Source organism: Patiria miniata, unplaced genomic scaffold (assembly GCF_015706575.1).
Source record: "Patiria miniata isolate m_02_andy unplaced genomic scaffold, ASM1570657v1 HiC_scaffold_22, whole genome shotgun sequence".
NCBI classification, from domain to species: domain Eukaryota; kingdom Metazoa; phylum Echinodermata; class Asteroidea; order Valvatida; family Asterinidae; genus Patiria; species Patiria miniata.
In genome coordinates, this window is record NW_024037061.1 from 10508875 (window position 1) to 10523926 (window position 15052).

The 15052-nt window shown below is 40.9% G+C and overlaps 1 protein-coding gene across 2 annotated transcripts; it reads left to right on the forward strand.

Annotated features, from left to right (window-relative positions):
- Positions 1 to 2477: 2477 nt before the first annotated feature.
- Positions 2478 to 14222, forward strand: LOC119730345 (ependymin-related protein 1-like). 2 transcript variants are annotated; one of them, XM_038203193.1, is made up of 6 exons: positions 2478 to 2632; positions 7706 to 7851; positions 8900 to 8984; positions 10569 to 10736; positions 11755 to 11846; positions 13281 to 14222. In XM_038203193.1, exons 1-6 carry the CDS (start codon positions 2533 to 2535, stop codon positions 13341 to 13343), a joined length of 654 nt encoding a protein of 217 aa, XP_038059121.1. In that variant the 5' UTR covers positions 2478 to 2532; the 3' UTR covers positions 13344 to 14222. The 2 variants fall into 2 exon arrangements, with proteins under 2 accessions (XP_038059121.1, XP_038059120.1); XM_038203192.1 differs by lacking the exon at positions 2478 to 2632 and adding an exon at positions 6991 to 7274.
- Positions 14223 to 15052: the final 830 nt, after the last annotated feature.

Here is a 15052-nt window from a genome sequence, read left to right on the forward strand (position 1 = left end):
AATTGCACCACACAAGTTTTCATATCATATTATTTCATAGCAGAATATTTAAACTTCGAACATTAGCCACTAACCATTATTTTCGTTAGCTCAGAGCGAATTGTATTTATGCCCCTGCAGACAAAACATGTCACAAAACTGCTAATATTAAATAAGCATAATTATGTTGTCTAGACTCCAAGGACGTAAAAGTCTCCGTCAAACTGCATAAGTCTGTCGATACGGATTCTATTTTTGACTAACCATACGTGCATCACCAGAAATGCACTTCAAAAAGATTGTTCATGGGTCATGGGAAAAATATGAAACCCTCTCCGTCGTCATAACGTCATCCGGAATTAAATTATAAGAAATTAGAGATTAAAGTTGGAAACAATAATTGAACACTAACTTTTTCACTGGAGTACTCTGTTATTTTTGGGGAAGGGGATAAAATATTGCCTTGGGAACATTTTTGATTCCCTTCACGAAGCCGTTTGACCTTTACTTCCGGTGTTACCGGAAAGGCAACGAGAAATGAATTTTACTGCAATTATGCTAATTATGTAAATGTTAAATACCGGAATGCCGAACACAAAATGCGGCATGATAAAGTCCTAATCTGAAAGGGCACCCTCTAGCAGCAGGTCAAAGAAAAGCGAGATTTCATTTCGATTGAAAACTATTTGCTAAAATGTTATTGCGCCCTCTGTTCATGCGCGGAACCATTATTGATATACTTCTGTCAATACATTTGTGCTGAGTAATAACATTGGGGATCGTCGAAGTAGGCCTATTAAATGGCATTTATGTTTTAAAGTGCGCCAATACACTCTTTGAACTTCATGATGATAATGCCGTGAAACACGAGTTTCTTTATTGAAATGGCCTGATTTGCGTCTTATCTAAATTACATGTACGGGTTTTTAGGGTCACTTTTCCTGTTGGAAATCAACCCTTCGTGGGTGCGTTCGAGTAACGTCCTCGATGAGTGAACACGGGTACATGCAGACGGGTTAGCTTTGGGGATCGTTGAAGAAGGCCTAAATGTATATTTTTTTTTTTGAAAATGCCTTGCATCAGCCGAAACTTTACACTCGTTGAACTTCATCATAGTCACGTGAAAGTTTTGATATTGAAGTCACCTGATGTGTGTCTTATCTAAACTTGTGGAGAGTCACTTGACCTGTGATAAAACAACAGCTGCACGGGTTCGTTCGAGTAACTTCCTCGATGACTGTACACGGGAAAGGCAGACGGGTTAGCCACGCGAGTCAGGCTAAGCGAACCTTCGCCTGTGCAATGGACCTATAATGCAAGGGGGTCGATGGGCTTTAATTTATCCGTGCGCTCATTGGACGATTTGTGGACTCCGCTTGCGCACGACAGGACGGTTGGCATGGAATTTCACAGACGATCTAAGCGTGAGCCACCGGAATAATGGGTGAGCCACTGGAATAATGCCACATTTCTTTACTGTAACGGATCCAGGGGGCCCAGGGAGGGGCAGGAAGACCAAGAACCCCCCCCCCCATAACAAAAGAGAAAATAAAATAAAAAGAAAACAAAATGGAAAAGAGAATTCTTATTTGTTTGTCTTATATGATTTAAAGGGCCCATGAAATGAATTGTGCAGCTGTCTACTCCTCGTAAATGTATGAAAACATTTTGGCAGCCGTTTTTTGGTTAATTCTATTGAAAAGTGCACGTCTAAACATTTAACACATGCTTTTTAATTCCGGACAACTAAGGGCGCTTTGCTGTGATGTCATTTCAGGAAGACACTGTTCAGTTGACAGATTTTCTGTTCAAATTGCGAACCCAAACTTTGCTTATTGAAAATATTTTTTGAGAAAAGTACTCATTGAAATTACTGCTGTGTAACAACGAAACACCAGAGAAAAGAAAATTAACCACGGCGAAATATCCAAAATTCAGGTAACTTTTTGTGCAGAAAAAGCTGCAACATTGCGGTTTCCGCCTGAAATGACATCACCCATTTTGTTCATGAAAATTTGCATTATCATAAAAAAACAAAAAGGCACCAAAATTCCCTTGAAAATATATGAAATTGAAAATTACATTGCATGGGCCCTTTAAAGTGAAAACCACCGTTTGAAATCCACGCTGTCGTCTGCTCACTGCCTTTCCTTCCACAAATTTGTTAAATATTACTGAAAAAAAAGGAAGGGGAAAATAATGTCAAATAAGGTTGAGTTCCCATCTCCTAACTACAAGCCGGTCGGTCAATCCTCCCCGAAATGTTCTAGATTCGGCGGTGCATTTTAATACGGGGTTGCATAACCCAGGGTCGACCCCGTTGAGCTATTCAAACACACGCCACGAAACGCGACTGTCGTGCCTATTAGCATAGTCAAAGTCCTACTTCAAGTGGTCTGTGTACACAGAGAAGTATAAAAAGAAGGTTACGTGATAGCGTTATTGATTTGTAGGCTTATCCCGCCCAATACTTCGCTCGTCCCTGTAACACTAACGCTCTAACATTTAGAAGGCAGTTGTACATTGCATAGTACCATATTTTAGGCGGTAAAGATGGACGTCAAATCGGTATTGTTTCTGCTGCTGGTTGCAGTAGCATTGAGCCAGGCCCAGAAGAAATGTTGTTTCCCAGACCAATATGAATCAATGGACGGTGAGTTTGGACACTTGATCCGCGTTCACAAAACTGCAATAATAGTCAGGTTAGAAACAATTTTGCAAAGGCAGGAGACGGACTTTTCTAAAGGGAAAAGGAGCTGACCTATTAGAATCGGGCAAAGCTTCAATTGACACATGGTGCACGGTAAACACGTATTACACGCACATCTGATGGATATGTGCAATCGTGATTGTATGGGATTTGTATTAAGTTGTGGGAAAAGGATTAAAACAATCGTGGTTGTGCGCCACCGTCTCGCATGCCTCCTACATCGGAATTGGTCTTCCAAGAAAGATCAGCACACCGGATATAATAACTGACACGGTTACACCTGTCTCCATATTTCGAGGGCTATATGAAGGATATAGCATGGTGAACGTTCCGGGTTATCTCCCATTGCCGTCATCAGTTGAACCACGGAGCAGGTTTATATTTCCCGTCTTTATGAAGGAAGAACTGGTATGAAATAGCGAAAGGACAGAAAAGATGAGGAATTCTTAATAACTCTATTAAACCCGGCTTTACCAATCTCTATTCGGGAGTTTCAAGCAGCTAGTTAAAAAAAATTACAATTTTTTTTTTCATTTTCAAACTACCCTATTCTCAGACTCATGATAATCAGTAGCGCTTGCAGATGACATTTTTGGTGTGTATGCAGCGAAGCCGCTATTCCTCTACTTCCGGGGTTACCGGAAAGTCAAAGTTGGGCTAATTTAAAATTCCTAATGAGACATCAATATTAAAACAAACACTTTTTTCAAAACGGTTCAAGGGATGAAGATGAACCCTTCTACAAACATGAAATTTTGTCCAAGCATTTGTTTTTTTTTCACGATGTGTGCTAATGACGCGAAGAACTCAGTGCAGCGGATGTGGAATGCCGCTGTACCGAACACCGCTATACCGAACGTTCGGCCAAACCGAACATCATCCCGGCTCCCGCTTCATGTACAAAACGTACTGAATACTTATTGACTATAATCAACAGATTAACCAAAAAAAACTACTGGTTATGTTAAACGCAATTTGGGCCATATTTAATTCCCGAACGTCAAACAACCCATCGTTACGTCGTGTTTGAATGTTGAAGAGTGATAAGTGGTAAATTATTTTCCACTTAATGAACAGAATTAAGGGAAAAGTCACCCGTTACTGAAATTTCATGACGACGCTGCGTGCGGCCGCGGGATGTGAGAAATGCCAGTTCACTATTGGTCAAAAGAGGGCGCCGCTGATGTGTGTAAACCATCGTAGTAGGTGTTCTTCCTCCATTCCTCTCCTTTTTTTCTCCTTGATGTTTTTATTCATTGTGTCGATTTTATTACGTTCCGGTCCATTCATAATGTTACTTTACACACTTTACAACCACAATTTTCATAATAAAGCTCTATAAATAAACTACTTTATAAACTTTGCAACAATTTATTACTTAAAACAAAATTAAGAAGTACATTTTTAAGAAACATCATTTTGCACTTCGAAACGGCAAAAAGGGGAAATGAATATACACTTAACAAATCCAGTCAAAAGATGGCGCACTTCAAGTAGGGCAAAAGAGGTCGCCATTTAAACGGACAGACGCTATTTTAAGTACCGATGGCTTAAAATCGCCATCGGTGCAACCCTGTATTAAAATTTCCATAGACACCAGTGCTAAATGCCCATACGCCTACTTCAAAATTCTTTTATAAATACTCAGTTTCCCACAGGTATACTTATTAAAGCTGTACAGAAAAATGATGATCAACATGTCATCTTTCATTTTATTTTCATTTTTTGGTGGGTTGAGCATTGACTTTTCAAGAAATTCTCACCTTAAGAAGACGACCCCTATTTTCTCCAAAGCCGAAAAGTAGCCATCTTGAAAAACGACCCCTCCACAACATGGCAAAATAGCGCCACTATCGAGCCCAATAATGCATTCAAAATGCTAAGAATTGGAGGGCCTTAGTCCGGGTCAGAGGTTCATTACCATATCTCTTAATCTTCAATTCCTCAATTTTATGGCTCTCAGAACTTTCTAATATAGAATATTTTGAGGGGTATAACTTTTAGTCATGAGCTCGGCGGATGTGTTTTGGCCTATTTACCGTCACGGTTGTGCACCCTTTAGTAGGTCCGAAAGTTTGCAATGCCCCCCAAACAACTTTTAGGGCAAAGAGGAAGTGTTGGTTATTCATATTCCATCAAAAAAACTGAAAGAAAAAATTATCCGAGGTCGATATTAGACCCGAAATTAGCGCCGCTTTTTTTGCGCCTGCTAGCTGTAGAGCGTCCCCAACGACAGTAAATTGAGTTTCAGCTACTTTGAAGCTCAATCGGCCTAATCGGTTGATGGACTACGGCTCCCTTACGATTTGGGAGCATCTGTTGCGGAACAGCCTTGTTGTTACCTTTAAACTACTTTTGCCCCCACCCCATAGGTTTTCCACTTTTTGGGTGGGTTGAGCATGGACTTTAAGAGAAATTTTCACCCAAAGAAGACGACCCCTATTTTCCCCAAAGCGGAAAAGTAGCCATCTTGAAAAACGATCCCTCCACAACATGGCAAAATAGCTCCACTTTCGTGCTCAATTGCATCCAAAATGCTCAGAATTGGAAGTCCCAGTCTGAGCCAGAGGTTCATTGCCATATCTCTTCAATTCCCTAATTGTATATGGCTCTCAGAACTCTCTAATATAGAATGTTTTGAGTGTATAACTTTCATTTATGAGCTCGGCGGATGGGTTTTTCCTATTTACCCGTGTGCACCCCTATGCCGGACGCAAAAAAGCCCCAAACGATGGCTACCCTTGACTGGCTGATTGCAAGCATACCTCACTAGTTTATCTATCATAATTATCTTCATACAGAAAATAAATGCTTGGTGCATTCTTTCGTTAGCTCAGTGCAGAAATTTGTTATGTCTACGCATGCTGACAAAACGTCATAAACAATTTCTTTTTTGTTGTATAGACGTAAGGAAGTAAGAGGTTCCATCAAATCCGTGGTCCATCGAATCGGATGCGGATTCTTTTTTGACTTACCAGACGTCTAGCACCCGGAAAGGCACTTCATACAATTTGCTTATCACGGATCAAGAAAAACTATACATGAAACCCTTCTCCGCAGATGAGAACAGATATGTGACGTCGTGATGACGTCATCGGTTATCCAATTATAAGCAACTTAAGTTTAAACGCTGAAAAAGGCATTGAACTATACTTTTGCATTGAATAGAGTTCCGTGTTCCTTTTTCGGGTATCGTATAAAATAATTGTCTCGGGAAAACTTTCAATTTCTTTACTTCCGGTATTACCGGAGGGGCAAATGAGAAATGAATTTTACTACAATTATAATAGGCCTACATGCAAATGTAAACGTTTAATACGGGAATGCCGAAACACAAAATACGGCATTATGACTTCATAACCTGAAAGGGCGCCCTCTAGCAGCATGTGAACGAAAGATGAGTTTTTTTCGTTTCTAGATTTAAAAACCATTTGCTAAAATGTTATTGCGCCACCTACTGTTCACATGCAGGAATCCATAATTGCTCAATTATTTTACACTTGTGCTGAACAGTAACCCGGGGATCGTTGTTAAAGTTTATGAAATTAATGCGTTTCATCAGCCAAAAGTTGCCGCTCTTTGAACCTCATCATGATCACGTGAATATTGAGTTTCGATATTGAAGTCACCTGATGTGTGTCTTATCTAAATGAAATGTAGAGCCTGGGAAAACAATTTCGCGGGTGCGTTCGAGTAACTTCCTCGATGACTGAACACGGGTAAAGGCAGACGGGTTAGCCACACGAGAGTCGAGGCTTATAATCGAACGTTCGCTTGTACAATGGACCATGTGCGCAAGGGCGATAAAAGCCTTTAATTTATCTGTGCCTGCATTGGACGATTTTTGGACTCCGCATGCGAACGGCAGGACGGGTGGCATGGCGGGTCATGGCTGCAAGGAGAGCCACATTTCTTCACTAAAGCGAGTCTAGGGGACACGGGGAGGGGCATGGAGACCAAAACTCCCCCGCAAAAAGGGGGAGGGTGCTACTTTTTTTGTTTTGTTTTCGCTTTATATATAGTGAAGACGACCGTTTTAAATCCACGCCGTCGTCTGCTCATTCCCCGTTTCCTTTCACGAATTGGTTAAATATTACTAAAAAGTAAAAGGTAAGGAAAAAATGTCAAATAAAATTCATTGAGGTGGTCGCTCAATTCAACCCCCTAAATATATGATTTATATTCGGCGCGGCGGTGCATTTTTAACAAACAACACGGGGTAAACCAAGGGTCGACCCCGGTGAGCTACTCGAACGCACCCCATAAAACGTGACTGTGACTGTCGTGCCTATCAGCAAAATCAAAGTCCTCTTTGAAGTGGTCTGGGTACACAAAGTAGAAGCAAGTATAAAAAGAAGGTTGCGATGGACTCCACGATAGCGTTATTGATATTCAATCCCGCCCAGTGCTTGTTTTTTTTCCTGACAGACTACTAACTTTTAGAAGGCAGTTTCGCGTAGCAGTGCGATATTTAAGGCAGTAACGATGGACGTCAAATCGGTGTTGTTTCTGCTGCTGGTTGCAGTAGCATTGAGCCAGGCCCAGAAGCAATGTTGCTTCCCAGACCAATATGAAGCAATCGACGGTGAGTTTGGAACACTTGAACCGCGTTCAATTATTTCTGATGGCTAAATGATTTCGCATACCAGTGTTGGACTGTTATATACTTTGCGTACAAGGAACAGAATTGCTCAAAATCCCCAGTAGGGTTCACAACAACTAACCTGAAGTTTCAGCTCAGTGTATTATAATACACATTTGGAAAAAAAACCAAAACAACAACAGAGAGCAAACGTGTGCATAATGTGTTGGTGGAATATCTGCACGGGGTACCGGTATTTGAAACCTGTCCTAATTGCAATGAGCAAGGTGTTTATCGTTTAATTCGTACTATCGCTTTTCCGTGTAATTGCAAACGATCCAAGGTGGCTTTGGGCATTTGCCCCAGATGAAGCTGTTTAAGACCTGGACTCATTAATGAAATTCAGCTCTTTCATTTTGGCATTGGATTTTCAGGTCAGATTACCGGCTTGGTTCAGTCTGGGCAAGGTACGGTTCAGTTAGCGTCGGCACAAATTGCCTTCGATTACACCAACAGGCGATTGGGTGAAATTGTAACAGTTCAAGGCAGTATGTATCAAGAGGTCTTCGATTACAACAAGGTAAAAGCTGGGACTTTTTCATGGACATCGGCAGGGGCGTAAATCCCAGGGCGGGGGGAGGGGGGGGATGCGGGGTATATATCCCCGAAATTTTAGACCAGGGGGATTGGCAACCTCGTCCCCACTGCTTACTTTATTTCCATCCTCGTTTCCAATAGTAAGCCCTGGATAGGAAACCTTCTTCCTGTATCCTGATTTGATACCGCAATTGGCTAGAAATGGATGTATATCGTTTACTTGGTGTTGTTATTCACAACGTGCAGTACGTGTTTTCGCGACCATTCGTTCGCGCCTTCTCGAAAATATTCATTTCCTTTCCAGTTTGTTAATATAAATATGAAATTTGATGCTGCATGTTGTCTCGTAAAGATCGCTACAGTTTCATTAAAATAAAATCGTGTTTTCGTAACTCACGTCATGCTCGCGCTGCGATGAATTGATTCTGTTTTAACCCCAGACACCGCATACAAAAACAAACGCAAATGTAACATCGGGGAAGTTGCTATAGTGTAACGTCTCATTCGTCATTTTGGGATTGGTCTTTTAGGGAGTCAGATTAGGCAGTGGTCCTTTTCCTCGCCTTTCACCTGTATGACCCAGGTTCGATTCCTGCCCAGGTCCACAGGTGGATTGAGTTTTCAGTTCCTACCTGACGTCGTGGGTTTTCACCAGGATATTCTTCCATATTAAATGTTGACCTATATATAGGTCAAAATTTAATATGGAAGAATATAGTGCCCAGGGTGCTAAAAATCCTGTACCTGGCGGTAGATTCAGAGCTACAATCCTGGCCAAATCTCGCTGGGCCCTACCCCCCCCCCCCCCCGCCCGCTCAATGTTGGCTCTCATTGCTTGGTGTGTGCTCAATCAGCTAGAGAGAACAACACTGACCGGGGAGCCGGGGAGTGGGTGACCGTGGGAGGCTGAGTTTTTTTTTCCAAGTGTCCCAACCATTTTTGCTGGGATTGTAGCTTCCACGACTTACGCCACCTGGTGGCAGAGGATACAACCCAATTAAACTGAAGATTCCTCTCCATTTTTTTCACAGGGCGTCCTTTACGTCATCAATCTCACTATGAAGACATGCCAGAAAGTTCCACTACCGACAATGCAAATGCAGCATTGTGTCCCAAGTAAGTGATTTGCACACCCGAATATGTTGGGTGTTAACTTGTACGCTTGTAGACTGGTGACTTGTACGCTGTTGTCAAGTTTCTCATTTTTATTTTTTTAGTCTAACAACTATTCTTTATAAAGTTCTGTAAAACACTAGAAACTTTAAATTTAACCAGAAAATTAAACTCGCCTGCCAAATGAGCAATTATGTCATAGGAAGCAATGGCAGGCAAATCTAAATTTTCATGATTTTGTGTGCAGAAATATCAAACGTAAATGAAGCCGGCATTTTGCTGAATAATTGCGTTTAGTGTATACTAGTAAAACCTCACTGCGACAAAACTTTTATTAATTAACGACGTCAGAAAACTTTACACATAATGACCTCATCAGAATACAGCATTGCCCGCGATTTCACAACCCTCTTTATTGGACATGTGCGCACACGTGACTAGGCGCACACCCTTTGCTCACGACCTCGCTGTCCTAAATTGGTTTTTAAAATAGAGCTTTATTAAATATAATACAGCTATATAATAAAGCTATATTAAATATAATAGAGCTATATTATATATAATAGAGCTATATTATTTATAATTTAATAAAGCTCCATGGCAGCGGCGGCGGAACGATTTTCAAACGGGGGGGGGGGGGGGATCACCAAAAAGGGGCACTTGCTCAGAAAAAAAGGCACCTTCCTTCTGTTGTGAAAGAGGAAAAAATTGTCAAACTATATCCGTTCACATTGCATGGAATACATGTTACCCGGAACAAAATTTACTAACAACAGTGATATACAATTTGAAACATGTTTGCGTTAACAATTTTAAAAATCTTAATTCCCTTACTCCAAAAATGGCAGACCAGGCCTATTCCTGAAATAGTCTCAATAACGCCGTGTTGTTCTCAAATATGTTTTTTCACCGAAAGAGAGAGCCCTCCGGCCTCCAGCACACCCCCGGCAGTACCTCTCTGGGTCCGCCCTTGAATTTGACCAGATAGGCCTATGCAAAGGGGCTATTTTTTTTGTCGTGAGAGGGCACTATACTCTTGATGGCCAGTTCAGTGACCATTTTATTCGCGTGAAGAGCACTATTATTTTTTTACAGGCCAGTTGTCCATCTTGAGAGAGGCACTGTGTTAATGCTGCGAGCGTGGCGCTATTTTGCTTTCGAGAGGCAGTTTTCCATCTCGATAAGTTATCGCGAGGAGCACTATTGTTTTTGATGGCCAATTTTCCATCTCGAGAGGGGCACAATTTTTCTGTTGCGAGAGGGGTATTTGTGCTTTCGAGGGGTAGTTTTCCATCTCGAGAAGGTGCACAATCTTGTTAATGCGCGAGGGTTATTTGTATTTTTGAGGGGCACTTTTGTATTACAAGAGAGGAGACAAGGTGTAAGCGCAATCATAATGCTTTCATGTGTGCGTTTGAGGGTCAGTTTTTTTCATCTCGAGAAGGCAGATTTATGAACGCGAGAGGGGCACTTTTGTTGGCCTGGGAAAATCTGAGGGTCGAGTGCCCCCCACCTGCCCCCCCCCCCCCCCCCGGTTCCGCGCGCAGCCCCGCTCTATGGTTTTTAACCGTCTGTATGTTCCTGCAGGTAACGCCACCTACGTAGGTTCTTTCTATGCTGGGGATCACAAGTTGAATGCAGACACGTTCAGCTACTCCATTAACGAAGGATCTGCCGTGGGCAACGTGACCCTGTCTGTCAGCAAGGATAACTGCATTCCATTCAGTCAAACATTCGTCGGATCGTCAGGGGGAAGTATGTAATCCAACATTGACGGTCACTGTTTAATAGACCGTTCCCTTTAGCCCCACCTTCGTGGGGAAACAACACGTGCGCATCTCCAATGTTAAACTAGATGCATGGTGCAGACGCGCGCGTCATACGCACGTGCAATCATGTCGGACTTGGGCCCAATTTCACGGCGCTGCTAAGCACACGTTTTTCTGCTAACAGAGCCTCCTTCTATTTCATGGAGACCGTAAGCATAAGCACAGCAAAAGGCATGCTTACCTCAGAGGAAAAATTTGCTTAACTTAGTGACGTAACAATAGAAATCTCCATGCACGCGCGACCGTTAGCACACACACGCCGTGAAATAGTGCTTAAGGTTAGCATATTTTTCTGCTATGCTAAACACAACTTTTCTGCTAACTGTTAAGCAGCGCCGTGAAATTGGGCCCAGGTTGGTCAAACCACGACGTGGCTGTAAAAATTTCTGCGTCGAAAGACGCTACAAATTTCGACAAGAAACAGATGAATGATGAAAAAAATATCAATAGAAATAGTGGGGGGGAAAAAAAACCCCAAAAAAGAACAACGTGGACAAGATTCGGACGATTGTTTAGTTAATAAACAAAAAGGTGACATTAAACTCACCACCAGGGCCCTATTTCATGGCGCTGCTTAACAGTTAGCAGAAAAGTTGTGCTATAGCAGAACATTGTGCTAACCTTAAGCACTATTGCACGACGTCGGTGTGCTATAAAATACGCGCGCATGGAGTTATTTCAAAGAAGTTAAGCAAATGTTTCCTCTGAGGTAAGCGTGCCTTTAGCTGTGCTTACTGCTTACGGCCTCCATTGGAAATAGACGGAGCCTCATAAAATCGTGTGATCAGCAGATCAGAGCCTTAAAATTTGCCCTGATCTTGATGGGCTTAGCTTGTCTTTATTTGATTCATAGATTTGCTTTCTGACTGTACCTGCTGTCAAAAATTTAATGAAATCCAAATTGAGTGATTTCTTGCTTTATCCACCCATCTTTGTTTCTATAGATCAAATGCTCACCGTGGCGGGATTCGTCAACTATACCCCAGGGATCCAGGACCCCTCTAAGTACTTCACTATCCCCAACTATTGCCCAGCGGTAAGTTCGCCGATGTGCCGTTACTGTAGCTTAATTGTTTTAATCTTGCTAATGGGCTATTTGCGAGAATTATTATTATTATTTAAACAAAAAAGGCCATGTTAAAGGGAATATACAACATTTGCAAACATCGAAAAAAACAAAACTATCAAATATTTACGAAATACTAGGATTTTGATAAATGACAGTCTAAATCATCCTGTAAAATTATGGCACCTGGTGTGAAGTCATTTTCAAGAAAAGTGGTATTTTGTATAAATTTCCAACAATGGTCGGCCGACCACCGTTGGAAAAACCTAACTATTTTTTAACTAGTGCTCCAAATTTACCATTTTTTCAGTCCAAATTTTGTTTGCTATTGGTTACACGTCATGAACGGGTGCAGACCAGCTAGACTAGTTCCCTTACCTTACAATTTTCCGGCATCTATATAAATTGATCCATTTCATCTTTAGTGGAGTCAGGGAACCAGACTACTTGAACACTTTTGTTTTGCTTGTTTTTTTCCAGCATTTTTGAACACAAAACTTCAAACATGTCAGTGAAACAATATTTGATATATTATACTAACCCCTCAAATAGTTCATTTTTGAAAAATACAGCAAAAGCCAATGACGTACATTCCCTTTAATTATTTCCAAGCGCTGTTCAAGCATTTTAATAAAAATAAACCCTAACTTAATTTAGGGTAATTAATTACATGTGAAAAATTCGAAATGAAAGATAAAAACTCACTTGATTTAAAATGAAAAAAAAAAGAGTTAAAAAGATTAGTCTTAAGACCGGAGACAAAAATCTCAAAGGTATCCAGTAAGTAGCAGTTAGCTGTATTGCTAACAGACTATAGATTAACTGCCCCAAAGGCTTTAGAATACACAATAAATTTTGCCCAGTGGATCGAAAAAAAGAAAAAGATTATTCAGATAATCTGGTGCCATAACCTTTAAAATCTTTAAAATGACATAAAGAATCTTAAAGTCAAAATGTTTCTTGTACCGGAAGCCAATGGAAACCTTCCAAACTTTAATTACCATCAAGGGAGTAGGCCCCGGGGCTGGCGGATTTTGTTGAACGAATTTTTTTTTCAGCAACTATTTTCATAAATGCTAATAGAGTTCCGACATTGAAAAAGAAAAGAAAACCTGCTCCAAAGCCATAACAATGCGCCGTGAATATCGGCATTCATTTTCAAGGATGCAAAATAATGGTCAGTTGTGAAGAGCCCCCATTCGGAGATGGGTACCAGTCCCCCCCCCCCCCCCATCCCCCTGCTTTTTCATTTAATGAGAACCAATATCCGTTCAATATGTAACCGTGTTTTTCTCATGTGTCCGTTGAACTAGTAATCGGTGTTTTTTTTTTATCAACTTTGAGTCATTATGATCACTGAAAAATATAATGTTGTTCCTCACATTCCTTTTGCATGCTCAACAGTTCCTCACTCCGGAACCAAAAGAGGGCCTGGGACCTGCCTTCACCATGAAGTTTCCACTGTGAGTGCGCCCTCAACGGCCATACTTGGACTGAAACCGATCTATCGCCTGAGTGTACGTCTAGAATAATTTTGAAATCAATTTTATTTAGCCAGTAAAATGCTTTTCGACAGTGAAGATTCAAAATCCGTATTTGAATTTTGAATGACTTTTAAAAAATATTGATTTTGCCTGTTTGCAACTTTGCACATCCAATTTTGTTTGATGAAATAATTCATTGTATAATTTCAAACATTAACGAGCTATCCGATCTGGATGAATTCGATGTCCTGGCTCGGATTGGTTTCCTTTTTTTTTCTTCGAAAGTATCTACTTGAATTATATAAAATAAAGATATTACCACAACTGACTCAAGATCCTGTTGATGTATTATTAGTTACGTCTATATATCATGCCACACCAAGTCATGTAAGTTCGTGAGGCCAAATCTAGTTAGGAAAAAGAAAAATACCGCTCTTTAATAGTCCCATCTTTTATCAGTGAAATGTTTTCGCTTCATTTACGAAAAGCCTGAGGGAGACATGACAAACAAATACAAGTTTGGTTCACTTTTGATATAACCGAGAATCGTGACGTCACAGCTTACATTGTTTACATTGTTTAAAGAGCAGACGATTTTCAATTATTAGAAAACCTGATATATTACTGCAGATAGTGCATGTTTCTTAATCCTGCAAAAAGTTGCTTAAAAGGACCAAAACATCTAGTTTCAAAATCGAGCTGATTTTTTTTAAATGGTTGTCTTTTCTATTAAAATCATGTCGCAGTTAGCTAGGTTTTGTAATCTAATCGTGGAATAATTCAATTTATAAAGCACACCACATATCTAGTGCGAGTTGTAATTGAGATTAATTAAAATACGATACCAGGTGAAAAGCAGTAACATGGTTTTCCCGTCGAATGTGTTTAGCGGGTTTGTTGTAAATCAACCCAGCCCGGTGTAGACCATTAAAAAGGCCCCAAATTGCCAACGCCGGCCAAAGCATGATCTGTCACCGTCCATTGCTCTCTTAATAGAGAGTTTTGACCTCTGCACTTGAGATTTTGTAGCAAGCGAAGAGAGCTCAGCTCCAAACCGGTCTTTGAACTATCATTATCCGAAATATTGGGAAAGACGGTGGACCAAAAGTCGCTCACTGTTTCATTGTAGTAGAGGAGTCATCCTTCACAATGGCGATGGGCTTCAGGACTAACTTGAAGGGGTAATCCTGATTTGTGTGAAAAAAAAATCACCCGAAATTTGTCTTAAACACAATAGAGAGTGAAAGAGGACAAATCAAGATTTAATTCGATGTATGCCTCGAACATCACCTGTGAGAGTTTTGAGTATTTCCCCAAATTTGTATTTACTGGTCTGCACCTCTTGGGCGCACACCGCCCTGTCTTCCCGGTCCCCCCCCCCCCCCACCCGAGCATGGAACCTGTATAATTATCACGTGAGCGAGGCGAGATCAATCTAATGGAGTGGCACTTTTGTGATGGTCATGCCAAGATATTGTTTTGGAGGGCGCTGTTCTTGCTGCTGCGACTAGTTTTTGCTCCTGGTTTTTTGTTCTGATGTAACATGCTCACATCATGGATCGACACGTTAAGATTTGTGGTTTTACAAAATAATACATGTACGGTTTTTATTATTATTATCAAGACATTGAAGTAGCATTCAGGGGCGGCGGAAAAAAAATGACCGTTTTTCAGAAGTGAATGAACATTTCA

What these genes read in the sequence shown, in the direction of transcription:
- LOC119730345 (XM_038203193.1), top strand. Translation starts at nt 2,533, where the DNA reads ATGGACGTCAAATCGGTATTGTTTCTGCTGCTGGTTGCAGTAGCATTG. An exon ending in AGGTCTTCGATTACAACAAG is followed by an intron (nt 7,852 to 8,899) that starts GTAAAAGCTGGG and finishes TTTTTTTCACAG; the next exon opens with GGCGTCCTTTACGTCATCAA. An exon ending in CGTCGGATCGTCAGGGGGAA is followed by an intron (nt 10,737 to 11,754) that starts GTATGTAATCCA and finishes TTGTTTCTATAG; the next exon opens with ATCAAATGCTCACCGTGGCG.